Here is a 20,545-nt window from a genome sequence, read left to right as displayed (position 1 = left end):
TACAAAACAGAAAGGAGAGTATTACTACATGCATGGCAATTTAAATTTGAAACTAATACTAAATAGCCAAGTCGTCAATGACCTGTAAATTGTGGCGTATGGATCAAATTGACATAAAATTTGTTATTTCACTCGATGGTCTGATCCGATCTCCGTTTAGGTCAGATAATGTATAATAAAATATGTGATACATGTATTATGGTTGGAAACTTGTGGGGCAAAATATCGCCGAACAATTATACAATTATTATATTGCGTACGCCAAGGGCAAGGTGGTGGGGGGGGGGGCACGCCCCCTTTGTTGCCCCCTCTTGCCCATGCACTGCCAGCTACGCCTATTTCTGGTTTTCCTTTTGACTTACAGCACTTGTAGAATTCAATAGAAAAATTGGGCTAACTTCAATATGTTCAATATGTGTACAATATTGGTCGCTAAATTCACTCCACGACTTGACAGAGCTGAGAGTCTGCTTGAATGAAACGGCCTAATCTTTCTACTATTCTACATCAAACTCTTCTCTTTCGAAGTGTTTTATTGTAAGTTGTATAATGAAATATTTTAGTGAAGTACTGTTTTGATTGTTTACCTGCAGAGGCCTATTTGATTATGATTAAACAAATGAAAAATGATACGATGGCATTTTCAGTCTAGTCCCACATGTCTAATTTTGTGTGGTATCTGACTTTGAATAGAGTTATTGGCCCGAGCTGTTGTTTGTTTGTTTTACCTGACTGCTAAAAAAGCATGAGTATGATTGTAATGTGAGGTGGTCGAGAACTCGAAATCAACGACAGACAGATCCTGTGAGAGGGCCAAGCAAAGAGTCTTTATTAGTAGTAACCAGTAACAGACACATTACATATCACTAATGCCGATAATCATGGAGATCATGCATTCCCCAAAACAAGTCATGTTATCAAATATTAAACGAGTAAATCTGCCCTTTAAAAACCAATTGCCACAGTACAATGTAGCTGAAACTCTCAACATTACGCAGGTAAATACCTGACCCAAATACTTAAACAACTGGAAGTAACAGTCAATATAAACCTCAGATAAAGCAATACATTCACATATTTGGATAAACCAACACACCAAGCTAGGTTTAATAACCTTATCATGTGACCTCAATATCACTACTTAATTCTTGTTCAATAAACTATACCTTTAACTTGTACATTGTAATATTAAGACAATGCAAATATCCTAATAACATAAACTTAAATAGGGCTATCCTGGTTCCCCCTTTTCACAGTAAGCACATATTAAAGAATGAATAATGAAACTAACAATATATCATAATAATGGAACAAAGACAAAATATCTCTGCTTTTAAATATCAGAATATCCCAAGTCCTGAAACATTGATAAATCCTGGAAACTATAAATCTCCTTATATCTGCATCAAATACAACCTTCATCAACCAATCCAATTCAAATATTTATCTTCCATACTTTTCTTGCTTCCAAACAAACTCCAATAATCTCCTGGTCTAACCCTAAACATTGCTCTTACTCCTATTATTCCATCTCAATTTAACATGTAACAATATTCCTTTATAGCAATCTGCAAAATGAGAAATAAGGTTTACAATGATAGAGGGCGCTAGAAACCCTGAAATGGCTACATAGTCAGACAAAGTTCGATCTTCACTGTTTGAAGTGCCATAATTAATATCCCCTAGCTTAGCAACCAAAATACAAACAACATATGCAATACTTTTAAACACTCAACTTCTATTATAAGCACTTCTTTTCTATGCTCCCTACCGTTCTTACTGACCTCATTCCTAAACCAAGACTTATACTCATCACATCAATTAGAGCGTACCCTGGTCCTGGTCCTGGCTCTGGGACCAGGCACAACATTAGCGCGCGCGCACTACACCCAATTTTGGTACCGCGCGTTCAACTTATTAGTGTACATAACCATGTACTACAATGTAAATGCATATAACAAATCAAAGCGCTAAGCATCACACAGTTTAACATTAAATCCTCGTCTCCAATATAATCATATCAACCCACATGATACATCAAAATAACTACTGAAATCGTTCTGACACAATACACATATGTACATAACAAATCTCTAGCATAACAATATTAATATTTACTAAACATAACAGTGGTTCAAGTTTGGTCAACTCACCTGTGAGAGGGCCAAGCAAAGAGTGCCGGCTTGTCTCAGCACTCCGCCCTCTACAGGTCACATGGTAATTTCCTAACCCCTTACAGTAAGTACGCAACCAGGACCCAGGGGACAGATGGCTTTAAGTCCTCTCTAAGGGCGTTAAATTTGCTGGATGATTTGACTCTGCATTCTTCAAATAGTGTAGCGCGCCCAGTATTCGGTCAGACAGCCATTTCAATTCAACAGCTGTAACAATTTAAAAAATAATTAATGAGCCGCGAAACTTGCCCAAATCAGGCAGCTAAACAACTTTTCTTAACTCTCAAAATTAAATCAGATATAGACCTAGTGCCCCGGAAAGATCTCCAACTTAGCTCGAAATTGGTCAGTGTCGCACCACTTTCTGCACTTCCGCGTTCTGTTAGCACATGCGCTAACATGCATAGCCATATGTAGAAGTCTATTGTGAAACAACTTTGTGTGCTGTCGCAATGAATTTAGTATGTGTGTGAAGAGGAGCTCTTCCGTGTTCGCTCCATCGCAGCAAATTTGCAAATGACACACATGCCGATGTGCAAGAGGTATTTATACGATACCCTTGCCATGCGGTATCGCTCGTCCAGTATTCGGTCAACGCATTGACAATCAGTGCTTTATCGCGCAATTGTGTGAAAATAGCGCACAGAGATTCAACGCACAAATTGCGTGACCGAATTCTAATCGGCGCGACCGCATTCTGGGCAGAAAAATGCTCCGTCTTCTTTCAGAAATATTTTTCTTATCATCATTCTTTATTTTAAGTGACTATAAAATCCTGTTAGAGGAATATTTTTTCGTTCTTTTGATGGGTAGATTGCAAAATAAAAGAGGTAAGAATTCAAAATATCAGTGATTTCCCCTTAAGTGACCAAATATTGGGCACTCTACCCTACACTCAATTTTAGAGTTTCAAAAGTCAAACTCAAAGACCCTTTGCCTTTGTAAAGCCACGCAGCAAAAGTGTTTCATGTTTTTTCCTAGAAAGTAAAAACCTATGATTCTACTGCATGCATGATGGATGAGCATACTCAGCTTGCTATGGCCTTGTCCATATCAATGATAGGGGAAAAGGAGCAAGGTAGCACAGCCATAGAAGTACCCATCAAGGATCCAGCAGTGAAACCAAAGAAGAAGAGAGGCAGGAAAAAGAAGAAAACAGAGTAAGTTTTTTGCAGTCCATACCATCAAGATATGGCTTCCTTGATATTTAATTAAGAATTGTGTGATTGATAATGATATTAATGATAGTATAATCCATTGACTAATTAACTATTTATTCCCATGGGGTTTATACAGGAGACACTCAGTTCCCGTAGGTGATTGGATAAAGTGATTTTTCCTGAAAATACAAAAAAAAACGCTTAACAGTATTACCATCCTGGCTTTAGCTGAGGTTCCATGATAAAGTGCTCAAGCATCTTCTTGCTTGTGAGAATTTTTTTATTTCACCAGAGGAATGCAAATTATAATTGAAATTGGTGATCATGTATGAATTATATATTTTAGTATTAGACATTGTAGCATAGTAAAGAAGAAAAAAAATTCAGGAGAACCTTTTTAGATTTATGTATAGGTAATCTGGACATGATATAAATTTTCCAAAGCTCTATATTTTATCCCCACTTTGAATTCTTGGTCTGGGAATTAAATTCATAGCTTTAAGAATGGATTCTAGTTTTGCTTGCAATATTGAAAACAACAATTTTGACCAGGAACGAGAACGTCGTAAATCTAGATTGATGTACTTTTTACAGTGAGGACCCTGATGAGCAAACCCGGATTGCCATGGCGATATCGGCATCTCTGGCTGATGAGACGAAGCAGAAGAATAAAGATCTTGGGAAGAATGAAGAGAGACCAGGAAAGAAGACCAGGGCTAAGGCTAAAAAAAAGCTCAAGAAGATTCATGCTGAGTAAGTTCAGTATTTGAGGACCTTAGTTCAGAAAATGCAATAAATCATTGCATAAATTTTGAACAATTTCATTTTCTTGCTATTTCTTTATTAATTTTTTTTTTTTCCTTTTCATTTTATATTATACTTAACATTTGATATATGTTGAATTCAAGAGTTAGAAAATCATATCCGATTGAAAGCTTTTTTCAAATTATGTTGTTAAAATATATTTCATAGCAACTATAAAGTAGTACATTAAACCTGGCTGTCTGGGTGCTATGTCTGTTATTCATATATCATGATGTAACAAACTTTTTTTTAAATGCAGCTTTAAACAAGTATGAGTTTTGATCGTATGTTCAGATTTCCAGTTCTGTTAACAAGGCTAGATGATGAACGACAGAAAATTTTGGAAGGACGCATCAGTGCTCTTCTGGAACCTAAACACTCTGTAAGTACATAACATGTCTTTACACAGTTGTGTTTCATAGACCTTTAAAATCAGATCTCCAATACTTTCTTTAACTAGCATTTTAGTTGAATTAGACACCAGGAAAAATGAAGTCCAAGCTTCTTGCTATGTACAAAAAGATGTGAATTAATTTTTACCAGCTCTGACAAAATTATCAGTTTAATTTCTTAGCTGGTCTCAAATGTTCTAGAATAGTATTCCCATCGAGAAAAGCAATTTTTGTTTTTGTTGGTGTTTAAAGGAAAATTTAGCCACATTGTTCATTAAAGAACTACTATGCGACATTCTTTCTTTCCTCTACAGGGTGTGTGAAGTAAATTTCCATAAACCTTGTAGTCAATGAAAGTATTGTTTTACTATATAATGTATGTATTTTTTTACTTTATAATGTATGTATTGTATTCAATACACACTACCAGGTTTGTGAAGAAATATGAACATTATCATAATTGATCAAAGAAGTTATATCTTTACAAATTATTAATTCTTACTAAAGTACAGGGAACATAGATAATTTTTTGCTACCCCCTAAAGTGTTCTATGAAGTGATAGCCTAATGAGTTGTTCATTTATGTTTTTAACCTAGGAGGACATTATTTTCTCTGACCATGTGTTTCAACGGAGTAACATCAGGACAAAATATTCGGACCCCGACAGTCGGCCTCTCACAGAGACCTACCCTGGGAATATTAGAGTAAGCTATTTTACCCTGTCAGATATTAAAGTACCGGTATGGTAATCAATACCCTCCTTTATGTTTTCATCCTTTCCCTAGATTTCAATTGATCTTAATTTCATGTAGGTATTGCTAAAGATATCTTTATTTTCATGGGAAATTTTGTTATTTACCATTTTCAATAAAGGAATATAAATTTGCCATTGATAAGTGTATAATAATTTTCTGTGGATATTTGTCCTTCTGATTTTTGTGATATAAAGCGAAAATGACATATTTTGGAATTACCTTAAAATCAACCACTGGTCTCCTTTGCCTTTTGATGCAGATTATAGCCACAAAATATAATCTAATATAGTTTCACCATCTGGGATTATGCTCCAAATTCAAATTCAATGTATTTTTAATTTATCACTTGATGAGCAACCAACTGAAGCATATATCCAAAGAACTAGTCATGAAATTCAGTAGAAACTGAACTCTCCTTTCTTGCAAATAAAGTATTTGTTTCCATTATTGCCAACCTTCACAGATAAAGTCTGGTCTTCAACTATGGAATGCCACTGGAGCAGACCTATCATGGAAGCAGACTGGTAGGTCACCCTTCTATGTGGAGCAGCTGCAGCCAACGATTGTACCCTTGACTCCAAAAAGCCATACCAGTCCCATCTCACATCAAGTTTTCAGCAAGACTCCTACTGAGACCCCAAGCAAGCAGTCTCCAAAGGTATGTGTACTTCTCTCACATAAAAAGTATGCCTTCCAGAATTCATCCTCAAAGTGTTTTCAAAGGGGATTGAAAGAATTAGTCAATATTGTCTGTTTAGAGCCAGGAGGGGGTTAACTAGGCCTGATAAAAACCCGATTTAAATCGGTTTCCCGATTTTTTTTTATTTTTCCCGAATTTATTTTCTTCCCGATTTAAAAAAATAAAAAATAAAAATCCAGATTTTTTTTTTTTTTTTTATTTTTTTTTTTACCAGATTTTTTTTCCTTTCCTATTTTATCCTGATTTTCCCGATTCCCCCTTATTTTCTCTATTCTTCCCTATTTTGCCCTATTTTTTTCCCAATTTTCTTACTCGAAAGGGGGGAATGTTGTTGGATGCCATTTTTTCCTCGTGAATCCTCTTCTTCTTTTTTACTCAAGGGGGGCATGGTTGAGGGGAAAACAAAAAACCTATTTTTTTAATGCTCACTATCACCCCTGGTTAACTCTGTGTAAAATGATATGGTTTACAGGCATTTCGGCTCTAAACAGATGATGTATCATCTATTACATTATTTAGTCACATTGTAGTTTAACTTTGATTGAGAACATGTCTGTAAGCCAGTATGGTGATGAATCAACTCCACCTGTGGTCAGACTAGTCATACAAATTTGTCTCTTTGCTGCAGATTTTTTAATTCAATGAATTCCATCTCTGGACTGGCGATTTGTTCTAAACTGATAGGTGTCAATCAACAAATTTAATATTTATACCACAGCAGTTTATCTTATATTTTCATACTAGTAAAGAATTCCAATTTCAGGAATAGTAAGCGAATAACTACCGTTGGTGAAGGTGATGGGACAAACTATCACTTCCGAGGCGATCTGGATGTAGCTATCTTTCAGAAGCGAAGCTGAGGAAAGATAGCGTATACATTCTGATTGACGAGGAAGTGATAGTTTGCCATCGCCTGAAACCAAAAAGTAATTATTTGCTTTATATTCCACATCTAAAACAATTTAACTACAAAAAGAAAAGAATGTGTATGCATCTAGACCCTACATGAAAGACACCAGGCCCAAATTCACACCAAACAAGTTAAAAGTTTAACCCAACCCCTTGAGGGTACGGTGCGCGCATGTCTTTGCCTTAATTGCGCTCATTGGTAATGCGCGCTTAATTACGCCTGTTTTAGTGCGCTTTTGGATAATCTTCAGTGAAAGTGCTTTGCCCTGTGTAGATAGTACCTCTATCTTCAGTGAAAGTGCGTTGCACTGTGTATATAGTAGTACTATCTACACAGTGTAACAAACTTTTTGCTTCTCCCATCAATAATAGGCGAACTATCTTTCATCACGTGATTTACTTTTGACCAATCATAGAGCAAGATTCTTAGTATGTGGAATATAATGCCAGATATTTTAAAACTATGCAATCAGTTTAGTTTGATAGTCTATTTTATTTTGATGCTACTGCGCAGTATATTATGGGTCTAGTCTTAATGTGTAATATTCAAATCACCCCTCATTAAGTCTTTTTTGCTTGTGTATTTACCAGGCTGCAGTACTATCAAACGAAGGCAGTGTAGAAGAGAGCTTCAGTACGACGCAGTCCTTGGGTATGACAGTGCAATGCCTGGCTGAGCTAGCGGAGGAAGGACTGCAAGACTCAACATCTCTGTCTCTGTCATCAGATAAATGTGGGTTTATTCCACAGGAGACAGCTCACAGGGTATGAATTTTGTATCTGGGGGTAATGTCCTCATGTTAGAGTAGAATCAGAAGTAGAAAGTTGTAAGCAATGTAGTAGAAGGGGCAGTGATAGTAGAGTAGTAGAAGTGGTAGTGGTAGTGGTGGTAGTATTTGTAGTAGTAGTAGTAGCAGCAGTAGTAGTAGTAGTAGCAGTAGTAGTAGTAGTAGTAGTAGTAGTAGCAGCAGTAGTAGTAGTAGTAGTAGCAGTAGTAGTAGTAGTAGTAGTAGTAGTAGTAGCAGTAGTAGTACTAGTAGTAGCAGTAGTAGTAGAAGTAGTAGTAGTAGTAGTAGTAGTAGTAGTAGTAGTAGTAGTAGTAGTAGCAGTAGAAGTAGTAGTAGTAGCAGTAGTAGTAGTAGTAGTAGTAGTAGTAGTAGTAGTAGTAGTAGTAGTAGTAGTAGTGGTGGTAGTAGTATTTGCATCAACAATGGGAGCAACAGAAGCATTACTAGTGACAGGATCAACAGTAGCCATAGGACGATAAGTAGATAAGTAGGATGATAAGTAGTCTTGGGAGTAGTAAGATTTCAACTCTATCAAAGCATCTCCTATCACTTCATGCAATCATTTTGATATAAGCAATGCCAGTAATGTTTTCTGTCCAAATTCAGTTCAACCTAGCTTTTTTAAAGATATTTTTATTCTAGAAATCAGGATGTAGATGGTGTGAATAGCAACACTATTGATACTAACTTTTGATGATTTCTTTTCAGGCGGACAGCCCAGAGAATCGGCTGAGTGATGACCAGCTGACCCTCTTAGAAGACCTGTCTAGTTTAGTGAACTCACCCACTATGAGTGATGCTGTCATACAGATAGATGATGGCAGTAAACTTCATGTGCATAGCTTCATGATCCAACTGAGATGCCCCGCCTTAGCAACGGTAAGTATGCCCAAGAGGTTGGGGAATTGCTTTTGAAATCATACTGTGACACAGCGAAAGTTTTGTTTTCATTCAGTGTATTCTCATTTACGTCATTGTAATTAATCTCAAGCTTTAATAGTATAACATTATTACGATGTTGATTCATTATCGGATTATGATATTGACATAGCTGCCAACCAATCTTATTTTGGAGAAATTATTCTGATGATTCTGCCTTCAAACTAATGTTATGAACCCAATATTCCTCTAATTTTCTGATCACATCTGTATAAAATGATGTCAATACACTATATCCTTAATTTGGCTTTGGAAATTTTCTAAGTTTTGCTGTGGAAGGTTGCCAGATACATATAAATTAAAGCCCCTCTAAAGTCTTGAGAGCCCCAAATTCACCAAAAATTTGATGGCAAAATTTAACTTAAATTGTATCATAATGTGAAAGAGGATGTCATTTAAGACACACTTCTGCAAAGACCCCCCCCCCCCCAACAACAACAAAAAAAAACAAAAAAATGTGTTTGAAGGCAAATATTGATAAAATAATACATAATTTGGGTTTTCTGTTGTACGCAGAAAACCTGAATTTTGTATTCTTTCATTAATATTTGACTTCAAACACATTTGTTCTGAAAATCCTTGCAGAAATGCAATCCTCTCTCACATTATAATACAATTTAGGTGAAATTCTTCATCAACTTTTGGGGCTCCAACACTTTAGAGAGGCTTTAATGAGGATGGGGATGATGGTGGTGGTGGTGGTGGTGGTGGTGGGGTGGTTGTGGTGGAGGTGGTAATGAAGATGACGATGCTGATGATGATGTTGATTATAAAGATGATGATGATGACAAATATAACTAAGATGAAAGAGGTGATAACGATAATCTGACAAAAGGAGAAAACTTCGATAAATCAGATACTTCCTTTCTGTATCCAATAATGTTTTGTCATTTCATTTTCCAACAGCTTCTGGCTAAACCATTTGGAAGAAAAAGCACCGGCCTTCCATCCATTGTTGTGAGTGATATGGGCTATGAAGCAATGGAGAATGTTCTGAGTTATATTTATTCAGCCACTGTCAATATTAGTAATGATACAGCAGTTGAAACCCACAAATTTGCTGAAAGGTGAGTGAATTATCTCTCCCTCTTAGTAAAACTAAGTTGCAGGGTATAAGAGCTTGATTTTGGTGCATAATACATGAGCTTGTAAGTTGCTAATTCTTGGAAAGGTCATTGATTTGGGGTTATCAAAACCATAAAGAAAATATGGGTTGTAAATAGGTTTGCACATACATTTTTGAAAAACTAGACAATTAAGCTTTCTAGAGACATTCCTGAGCATAAAGTAAAGCTACAGAAATCTTTCTATCTATCTATCTATGTTCCATAGCTTGAAGGCCGTTGGGGTGACAATGAAACGGACATTGAGACACAGGTTCTACATAACTTTCTGCCTTCAGCTGTTTTAGTTAGCTGCTCAAATGGCACTCACATCCACTGTTTGATGTTATTAGTCAGAAATAGATACAAGAAATTATTGCAAGATTATGTTACACTTTACTTTTACATCTCTATTTTCGTCAAATAGATTTGAAATGGCAGATTTAGCCTCACACTGCAAGCCATATCTTCAGGATGACACTGACTCTAAGATAAGACGGAAAGGAAGTGAGCTGGACATTGTGGATAAAGACCTCAACCAACTCATCGACAGTCTGTGGGAAGATGAAGAAGATGACAAGGAGGAGAAAAATAGAGATGCTGGTCGAACGTCGGATGATGACGTGAATGATGCCCTCGACGATGATGAGATCAAAGAGATTTATGAGTCATCCCAACGATTCAGGACGATAATGTTGGAAGATGAGGAGTTGGAGGATGATTCCCCCTTTAGGGAATTTGTCCACTCTAGTGTCAGCAGCCCGAAGAATATCGAGAATGATGGTGAAAGGATGATGGATGAGGAGGAGGAGGAGGAGGAGGAGCTTCACAAGATGATGTTGACACAAGGGCATAGACGGAGTAATACCAGTAGTTACTGTTCCCGTGACAACAGCAATAGTGATAATGAGGATTGGAGCATGGCAATAGATGATGAAGTGGTAGTACAAGGTGAAGTAAATGCCCAATGTGTGACCCCCTTAGCAAAGAGGACTACTGATGAAAGGAAAGATATGATTGGAGAGAACTTAAATGAGTGTACTGAAGACATCGTTGATGAAACTCCAAAGGAAACATATAATAGCAGAAGGAGGGTCAGTGTTAGTTCCTCATCAACAAATGAAACAATTACTGATGAACATCATCATATATCGTTCTTGAATCAGACACTAGTACGTGAGAGTAATGTCAGTGCAATATCCATGACGGACCGTCAGAAGAAAAGGAAGGCATCCCCAGAAACTTCAAACATATCTAAGGGTGGCAGTATGGGTTTAGAATGTGGTGATGGGGTCAAAGTTTTGCATAAGCGCTTTTTGGATGCTGGTGTAGAGCACTCAGAGAGTCCTGATGACGAAGTACTATTCCTTCGGATGGATTCTGCAGAATCTGAGAGTGATGGGCGGAACAGAACTTTGGAGAAGAGTCTGCAAAGTGTACGGGAAACAAGTTTACAGGTAGAAAATAGTACAGGGTTGAACGGTAAGGTCCAAGATCGTGGCTTTGAAGACACTGATCAAGGGAGATTAAGTTCTTCAAGGAAAAAAAACTGTTGATACAGCAATACTCTCCACAGACTGATTCTGATGATAATCGCTCACCACCAGAGCAAGTAGCATCTCATGATGGGAATGAGATACAAGTGGTTAGGATAAAGGAATCAGAGTCTGGAGAAATCATAGATAAGATCCATCGTAACTCTTCAGTAGTTCTTAAGAAACTCTCCATGACCTTAAAGTGTAATAAGCTTGATAAAGATGGCGAATCAAGGCAGAAAAGGCTTGCATCGCAGTCATCAACAGAAAACCATGATGATCGAGGATTCAAAAAAAGACAAGGGTCCTTAGATTGGAGTCTCTCTGAAGATATTCTATCTCCATCACCACCACCATCGCCCAAATTTTCCAAGGCATCTCAGATTCCAAGGTTGGAGAAAATGGTAGAGAGTAAAAGAGGTCCAGTCAGCAGAAATAATCATTTAGGATTGGATCACAGCAGGAGTTTGAAAGCATCCCCGAAGATCAAAGCAGAGAGCCTTGAGGAGGAGGAGGAGGATGATCCATACCAACTCTCTCCATCATCTTCAACTTCTTCAAGAAAAGGGAGCAAGCATCCATCCTCTTCCAAGCGCAAGAAGAAAATGAGGGTTAAAAGAGAAACCCCGCAACGTGGGAATGGCAGCAGCTTGTCTAGCCCTTCCTTTGAATCCAGTGCAAGCTCCAAAGACACTAACAGAAGATGGTCCAGTCTAAAGATGGACCAGGATCTTCCCTCCTGCAGATCTAGAGACTCGTTTCATTGTGAAGCATCACCTGAGCTGATGCATGACTTATCTCCTTCCACTTCTCCACCCGTATTGCATAGAATATCACCGTCTCCTTCCTTTGAAAGGTCTCCACCTCCTGGAGCCTCTTCTGTTCCATTGCATAGAATATCACTGTCTCCTTCCATGGAAAGATCTTCAGCTCCTGGAGCCTCTCCCGTTCCAGGTGCTTCTCCTGCTGTATCAACATCTCCTTCAGTATCGTCCAGGCAGTCTCCATACCGTGCCATGCAGGACATGGATGAGGAGCCAGAAGAAAGATTTGCCTATGACATGGAGGAGGGATGCGGTTATGATGACTTCCATGTTGGGATGGAGCATCCAAATGATGAGGATGATGATGGTGATGCAGGAATTGCACACCAGGATGAGAAGTCCGTGGAAGATGGGGAAGGATCTCACAGAAATGGTGAAATAAGTGAAGGCATTATGACTGGGAGTCATCAAAATGAACATATTGAAGAAGAAAATGAAATTGACTTAACAAATGAGGAGGAGGAGGGGGAAGACAGACTCATGGATGATGTTCACCTCCCTTCTTCAGCCTTCAGAGATAGGAGTCGTGAGGGTAGTGGTTTACCAATGCAAGTTAGTCACAAGGAGCCTGAACAAGAAGATGAATATAACAGTATGGGAACCCCACATGTCAAACATTATCAGGTGAGCTAATGACATAGTTACATTTATAATTGTAATAATGGAAATTAGTTAAATTCTTCAGACAGTTGTAATGATTTATCATGGTCTTAGGATTAATAATAGCAATAAGGGTACCCCTATATATTTCTCATGGCACATTTCAGGTATATTTATTCCACATAATTGTGTCCCATATTTGAATTATTAGTGAAATAACCTAAACTGTTTTAAAACTAGTAAGGTGGTCTAAATTAAATTAAATTTTGATTACATTCAAAATTTGATTTCATTGCATAAAAATAGAGTAAAAGTAACCCTTGCATATACAATCAAAAAGATGTCCACTTGTGCCAGATCCTCTGATAAGTGCTGGACTTTGTGTATGGTATTATGGAAACATGAAATAAATATTGACTTCTGTTAAAAATGTTTTCAGAGACCACTTTTAGGTGGAGGACCAGGAGATGGACCAAAAGCTCATAGGCTTTCTCAATCGTTGACAACAACCCCTAGGACTTCACAGTCAAACGCAGCCTCCACAGGTATGCTTTGTTATGTTAAAACCAAAGTTGTACTGAAGTGTATTTAGAGCAAGTAAGAAGACCTTGCAGATTTTTAAAATATAAATTGGGACGCACCTGTCAAAATGTGAAAATGGAGCCTGATTTAAAGATTTGTTTGATACATTTTGAAAAAAATTAACAACTTATATGTATATTTTTGACAAATAAATGGCCAAATAAATAAGATTTGTGTTATTGGAAGGGTCAGTTGTAAATTCAAAATTATTCAACATGGTCTCATGACCACTTCCAATTGTCTTATTGATAATGTAACGTTATCAGGTATTACATGTATAATCACAAGGAAGTAATTAATTGAATATGCTCAGCTCCTTATGGCAGCTTGGCTAAAGCCAAGATCCTAGTATTATTTTCTAGGTGCCTTGAGCATCCCTTGGGATGAGTATGTGTGCAACATGAATGTAGTTATTATTGTTTTTAAATCAATGGGACACTACCTATATTTAATTCACAATTTGATCAGACTTCATTGTTGAAAAGAACAAAATATTAAGTTAAAGATTGGTGCTGCAGCGTAATGCAGTGTGAGTGAGCCGTCCATGTAACAGAAAAATTGCTGTATCCTGATTGACATTATTAGGTGCTGTTCTGAAGACACCATCGATATCCCGTCTGATAAGAGACGAGTATTACCCTCCAGCTCCAATCACCCCAATGCCCAACTATGACTCTATGATGACTCCAGAACTCAAGGTAGGCATCACTAATAGTTTTCTTTTCTAAAGCCAGTTGTATCAGTTTGACCTGGTTATGAAAGTAGTTGAATTGCAGTAAACTTTTTCTCTCAGTGTCTTCATCATTTATCGTCCATTTTTCCCATGCAGTGGAGTTGGACGCTTCATTTCCCTTTAATATCGCTTCCGCTTGAGTGAGGTCTCCTTCCAAGTTGTAGGTTTTGAAAATTTGGCAGCATGAGAAATATATATCCCTGAAAGTTTCAGGAAAAAGGATTGATGTTTAGAGAGAGAAAATTTGATATTGATTTACAGTAAGAGTTCCCTTTTTGAAATGATCTATCCATAATATTGGTGTTGTTTGATTTAATCTGATTTGATTGAGTTTTATTTTGACGAGGTAGCCTCATCAGAAAACAAAATACTTTTCTTCCTTGGGGAATTGTATGAAAGCCAACATAGATTAAACGGTTGAATTATAAATTCATAAAACATAATACAAAATCAACAAATAGGGTAACAAATGTTGAGATATATTAAATATGACATTAGTTTAGTAATAAACCATTGTATCACATTATTGTGATTCATTTAAGAATTTATTAATGGATTTCACAACATTACTTATAATGTTTTATACTATTTTTACATTCAGAAAGAGCTTAAGAGGTATGGAGTTAAGCCCCTAGGTAAAAAGAAGGCCAAGCTACTACTGTCTGAAATATATTCTTATTTACATCAAGGTAAGAATTATTGAGGTGTTTTTTTGTTTTATAGGAATATTCTTCATCATATGGCCAAGATTAAGAAGCTTTATGATAACCTATCTAGGAAGGGCATTCCTCAGAGTCACTTATTATTACCATTTTTATAAGTAGGTTCAATCTAAAAATACATGCATGTGTCTAAAAAGCCTATTCTCAAGCTTATGTATCTGTTATTCTCAAGCTTATGTATCTGTTTTTCATTTGCTATGTGTCAAATGTATAAAATGTATTTTCTTACCTTGTATATTCTTCTGGTTTTTAATGTGGAAAATAAATGAAATGAAATGAAAAATGAAATATGTGTAGGTGCAATGTTACAGGGAAGAGGTGGATATTTCTCTCCCTATGATTTGCCATATTTGATCCAAAATGTTGACACCCTGTTTGTTTTGTTTTTTAAATTTGTTATTCATTGCTTATCAGAGACTTTGAACACTTTAATGCTACATAGAAACATGAAACTGATTTTCTTTTGATTGTTAGAGATTTTTTAAGGTATGTGCCCTCATACAAAGAGTCAGCTTACACCAAGGCATACATGTACATGCATACTTATACCCATGCTTCTCAAATGAGAAACATGACTATTAGTATATACAGTCAAACCTGTCTACGGCAACCGCCCAAGGGAAACATAAAAAAAGGGTCTTGGTAGACAGGTGGTCTTTGTAGACAGGTTCATTTAGTACATGTTTCAATGAGAAACCATTTTCAAGGGAAACAAACAATGTGCTTGTTGTAGACAGGTGGTCACTAAAGCAGGTTAGACTGTATAATCATCTTTCTTTCTTTCTCCCAGTCATGCCAGGAGACGAATCCGATGAAGACACATCATCCACCGCCATGACCAAAGCAGAGCCGGAACCATCCAAGGGAAGATCTAAAAAGGGAAAGGCCACAACAAAGCAGAAACCAGCAACAAAGAGAGGCAAAGCTCAGCCAAAGCCAAGGGAGGAGTCTTCATCCGATGATAGACAATTCAAGGAAACGAACAATAAGAAATCCAATATCCAGAAGAAGCAGACTAAGCCAAGGAAACGCAAGAAAGCAGAGGGATGTCTGGACGAGACACTGACGAAGAGGGTGAAGACGGAGATACCTTTGAAGGAGAGGATCCTGGATACTGCCAGGAGGGGCGTAGAAACAGAGGATAGCACAGGCTTGGATGAGCCAGTGTCTAGCCAAGGTAGTCATAGCTCAAGTATTGATAGGTGAGTCGAGTCTTTCTTGTGAGCAACTGCCTATCTTTTTAGAAGCATTCTTGGTCCGTCTTGTAAAGAGTTCCAGCCCTCCAATCAAACGCGAGTTTGCAGTCTCTTATCTCTTACATACATAGTTCCGATTGATATTGATTGCAAAAAAGTTGAGATTGATATCAACTGTTTATAAGATGGGGCCCTAGGACCTGTTTTACAAAGCCTGTTTTCAATGACAAATGACAAAAATCAGTAACAAATCTGCTTATAACCAATCAGAACCAAGGATTTCACTAGCTTATAACAAAAAACTGTCATTTGTCACTGATGACAAGTTAGTCGAATTGAAATCAGATTTACAAGATTGTTTTTTAAACTAAAAGAATGCAAAAATTGATTATATCAAAGTTCAACTGATATGGAAATTATAATGTGCTATATTTCAAGGAGAAAAATGGGCATAAGTTTCAGATTTGTTACCAGCATTTATGTCGTTTTTTTACCTTGCAAAGATTATATGTCTACCGGTATGCTATATGATATACCTTGTATAGATGAATGGATGAATGACATTGTTAGAATAGGGATAAATGTTATACATATACTTAGGGGTAGCACATTATCTCCAAATGTAATTGTCATGATTTGCAATATTTATTCTGTATCTGTTTTTTTAACCAGAGAATAACACCAAGGTGATTTATTACAAGATATATTAGTAATGTGTGTTCAATAATTTAATATTCATGTTTCATGTTTACAGTAATAAGAGTGACTTTGGAGAAAGCATTTACTATGAGGACATGGAAGATGAAGATGATGATGTCATGGAAACACAACAGGTGTGAATTGTTCTGATTTTAATTGAATGCAGTACTGGTATATATATATATATTACATTTAAAATTCATTATCATGCATAAGAAAGTTTTGCGCAGTGCTCTAACAGGGCTCTAAGATTTTCGCTTGTTTTTCACAATTATTATGAAACTGTTACAATAAATATCTTGACAGAGGTAAGATAGCAGAGCCAACCTGCATTTTAATGGGATTTAACTCCTGTGAGAGAATAATATGATGTAAAAATTAGGAAAAAACTGCCAACCACTACAACTGAGGGGAATTTGAATTGACATGTCTTCATTTTTTGGTCATTTCTTAAGTAGATCAAGGCCCCGTCTTACAAAGAGTTTATATCACTCACTACTTATTTGCAATTGATATCAATCGCAACTATGTACATAAGAGATAGGAGACTGCAAACTTGATTGGAGGACTTGCGATTTATTTGGTTCAATCGTAACTCTTTGTAAGACGGGGCCCAGACCTATAGTTAATATAATATGTACTTTTTTTCTGTGTGACACATTAGGAACAAGATATGTCCACCGAGGTAAAGAGATATATCATGAGGAATAAGGAGCTACATCAGAAGATCCTCCAATATGAGGTAAGCACAAACATTGCTATGTCAAGAACATTTTGTTCCTTTTCAGTTGATTTGTCATTTCATGAAGAGATGAAATGATGATGCGCACATAAAAGTGCTAGATTAGGAGAATATAATCTTTTGAAAATAATGTACTACCCTAAGAGTATGATTACATTTTAAGACAAAGGCAATATTTTTATTGTTAGTCTTCCAGTTTTATTTCCCAATTTCTTGCAGTCTTTACTGAGCAATTATACATTTTTATTTCAAGTTCGTGTGGCAGATATTTATTTGTAGTCTTTAGCATTGACATAAATTCTGTTGGATTCTGTGTAGACTATTTTGTAATTTTAACATTTGTTCTTCTCCCATCCTTACAACTGAGGGTCGGGGGTCATGGATTCATACACTGATGCTGTCCACTGTTTCCTCTCTCTCTCTCTCTCTCTCTCTCTCTCTCTCACTCTCTCTCTCTCTCTCTCTCTCTTGCTGTTTCTGTGCATTCTGCAAGGGATCTCCTTGTCCACTGTTTGATATCATCTGTCCATCTCCTTCTTTGCCTTCCTCTTGACCTTATCTCATTGGTTTGACCCTCAAGGATGTGGGTACAGAGATTTCGGGCCCTGATGATGTGTCCCACATTTTTGCATTATCAAAATTAAAAGGTTGCCATGAATAAATTAGGTTTTTATTTTTTCAGGCGTTGAATCTGGAAGAGTTTTACAAAGAACTGAAAGAAGCCAAAGTACAGTGTTCTAAAGTCAAGCTTATGGAGTTTCTAGACCATCAAGTAAGTCATGTCATATGAATGGACATTACTTGTACTTATTTTTTCAGTAGTCTAATGATGATTGTAGAAGTATACCAAGACGTTATGTATCTGGATCATTGATTTAAAGAAGTTTATGAGCAATATTTCATAAATTTTCTAAGACTTATGTTGGAAAATATTATAAAGAATAAATATTCATGCAGTAAGTGCTATTTAAAGATGAAGTTGAGTTCTGGTCATGCAATTGCATTGTGAAAGAAACGGTGTGGAATCGACAAGAAAAGGTTGATCATCTAGCATATAAGAATTTGTGTGTATTGCAAGGTCCTGGAATCATCAAAATGATAAGAAATTTGGCCAAGTCTTGGTAAAGTTACAAACACTGTACACAGAAAGATGTATATGGGACTACACGAACACGTGGCGTAAAAAACCTACCCCCCCCCCCCCCCCCCCGAGTTTTACGATGTTACATGACATATTTAGAATATGAAGGCATTTGAAGAGCCATGCTTTTCAGGGAACATGTCTTATCTGATGTTCTTCCACACTTGCACAATAAGAATGATAAAGTTCATAAATTATTTTTCATCTCTTCCCAAAACTCAACTTTCTCTTTAATGAATATTTTTTGTTAAATCTTAGGGCAAGAGAGAAGGCTTTATGTTTGTTAAGTGTCAAGACGCACACTTCTCCATCATATAATGAAATGAATAGACTCAAAGTGTGATGAACTGGTTAAATGTGTGTTTACAGTGTGTTATAGTACAAATAACCAGGTCTTTGTGCTATACTTGACATTGTGTCTGTCCCTCATAAACAACAGAGGAGTATAAAATCAAGGATTATTGATTATTCATATTTGACATTAGCCACTAAAAAGAGTTTTCACAACTGTATGACTTACCATATTAATGTTATTGAATTAAACTAAAAGCACATTATTGAAATCAAATGGGTCACTGGTTCGATTCAAACTTATTATTTTCATTGTGATTTTTATTCTTCTAAAATATTAATGTTCCTCTATCTCAAGTTACCTTACTCTGTATGATGTACCTCACCATAAGCATTATGTATTGCCACGACACGGCCGGTTGTAGCAACTACTCCAAAGATCAAGATTCAATCTTGATAGGAGACACAAACGAACGAACGATTGTCTCTCTTTCTCTCTCTTTCTGTCTTTTGTCTTTCAGTCTTTGTAATTTGAACAATTAATTTCTTTTTGCTCCCACATTTTTAGTGTAAGAGCTGAACAAAAACATTTTAACCATACTTGAGATATCGACTAGAAATATTGCATTTTATCAATTATAGGGCTAAGAAATGATTTTCTATGCCATTATTCTCTTATTTTGTCTCCAGTGTATCACCTTTCGAGGCCAAGGAGGCAGTCGGCAGCGCAAACCAAAGAATACCAAGACCAAGACCAAGACCAAGAGATAACCAAAGTCCTTCCCTCTACTCGTTCATCAAGCAGAGCAAAACTATTTTAGCCAACTTTAACAAAGATCTTTATGCAGATTGGTTCTGTTTGGGATCCAAGATAATCTTGAGAGTCCATCATGGAATTGGGTTCCATTCTCAAGACACAGAGAAGGCGTAAAACTCACCCTTGAGGTCAGATGAAAGCGCAGTAATGGCTGGTGTCACAGTGAGAGGAAAAAATGTTGTTATCCATGAAAATCACTGAAGAGGTTCATCTGATTGGTGATGTAACTTGAAAACTAGGTAATTTTTCTTCTGATTGTGAAGAAAGACGTTGTTTTCAAGTTCATTTCACATTGTGTTCCCTTTAATTTGTTGGTATTCACAACTTCCTGAAAGCTGTTTACATGATTTCCATTGGAATTGGAAATTGGAATTACAAAAGTAATGGGAAACAAAAGAGATTTATATCATGACTATGTGTTAACATAATGCTGCATGTAATTCATAGAATAAGACCTATGAATTCGGGTTTGTTAATGTATATGGCTTTAAAAGCTATTGTGTATTTTGGTTATGGAATAACATTTTGAGAGAAGCTTTCTTTAAGTGAGTCAGCATTGTTTATCAATTATTTGATGGGTTTATTGAATCAGAATATTTTATCACATTCATGATATTTTGATGGAAATTATACTTCATAAAAAGCTCAATTGCTCGCATTTACACGCAGGAGACTGATTGTTCTGTCTAGATTTCTTTTTTTTTTTTGCTCATCACTCAGGTATTACGATCTCACTTATCCAGATAAATCATACATCTTATTTTTTTCAATCAAGTATCAGGTTATCTCAAATATGTGCAATAAACATGAATAATGCAATGCAGTGATTTTATGTTGATCATGCAGTATTCTTGGTTTACTGGTGTATAGTACTGATTGAACAGTAGGGCCTATATACAGCAAATGGCTTGGTGCAGAGTGAAGCCTGCCCCCCCCCC

General features: G+C 36.6%; 2 protein-coding genes across 2 annotated transcripts; both read left to right on the top strand.

The window, feature by feature from the left end:
* Positions 1–2,976: 2,976 nt before the first annotated feature.
* LOC100888713 (structure-specific endonuclease subunit SLX4) lies at positions 2,977–11,281 on the top strand. Its single transcript, XM_030980472.1, has 9 exons — positions 2,977–3,334; positions 3,929–4,087; positions 4,433–4,520; positions 5,128–5,235; positions 5,750–5,944; positions 7,487–7,660; positions 8,392–8,562; positions 9,529–9,689; positions 10,153–11,281. Exons 1-9 carry the CDS (start codon positions 3,186–3,188, stop codon positions 11,279–11,281), a joined length of 2,334 nt encoding a protein of 777 aa, XP_030836332.1. The 5' UTR covers positions 2,977–3,185.
* On the top strand, positions 11,278–20,545 carry LOC115922173 (serine/arginine repetitive matrix protein 1-like). The gene is made up of 9 exons (XM_030980473.1): positions 11,278–12,708; positions 13,124–13,229; positions 13,852–13,964; positions 14,601–14,688; positions 15,512–15,923; positions 16,672–16,750; positions 17,281–17,358; positions 18,041–18,130; positions 19,481–20,545. The coding sequence occupies exons 1-9, from the start codon at positions 11,452–11,454 to the stop codon at positions 19,559–19,561; spliced, it is 2,304 nt and encodes a 767-aa protein (XP_030836333.1). The 5' UTR covers positions 11,278–11,451; the 3' UTR covers positions 19,562–20,545.

The sequence above is a fragment of the Strongylocentrotus purpuratus genome, unplaced genomic scaffold (genome assembly GCF_000002235.5).
Source record: "Strongylocentrotus purpuratus isolate Spur 01 unplaced genomic scaffold, Spur_5.0 spur5_scaffold_11, whole genome shotgun sequence".
Lineage (NCBI taxonomy): Eukaryota > Metazoa > Echinodermata > Echinoidea > Camarodonta > Strongylocentrotidae > Strongylocentrotus > Strongylocentrotus purpuratus.
This window is presented reverse-complemented; position numbering and strand designations above follow the sequence as displayed.

Excerpts from the sequence above, each read along its gene's own strand:
- LOC100888713 (XM_030980472.1), top strand. The coding sequence starts at position 3,186 with ATGATGGATGAGCATACTCAGCTTGCTATGGCCTTGTCCATATCAATG. Across the intron at positions 4,088-4,432 it reads CTCAAGAAGATTCATGCTGA|ATTTCCAGTTCTGTTAACAA; the intron begins GTAAGTTCAGTA and ends TCGTATGTTCAG. Across the intron at positions 8,563-9,528 it reads GATGCCCCGCCTTAGCAACG|CTTCTGGCTAAACCATTTGG; the intron begins GTAAGTATGCCC and ends ATTTTCCAACAG.
- LOC115922173 (XM_030980473.1), top strand. The coding sequence starts at position 11,452 with ATGACCTTAAAGTGTAATAAGCTTGATAAAGATGGCGAATCAAGGCAG. Across the intron at positions 13,230-13,851 it reads GTCAAACGCAGCCTCCACAG|GTGCTGTTCTGAAGACACCA; the intron begins GTATGCTTTGTT and ends TGACATTATTAG. Across the intron at positions 18,131-19,480 it reads TGGAGTTTCTAGACCATCAA|TGTATCACCTTTCGAGGCCA; the intron begins GTAAGTCATGTC and ends TTTTGTCTCCAG.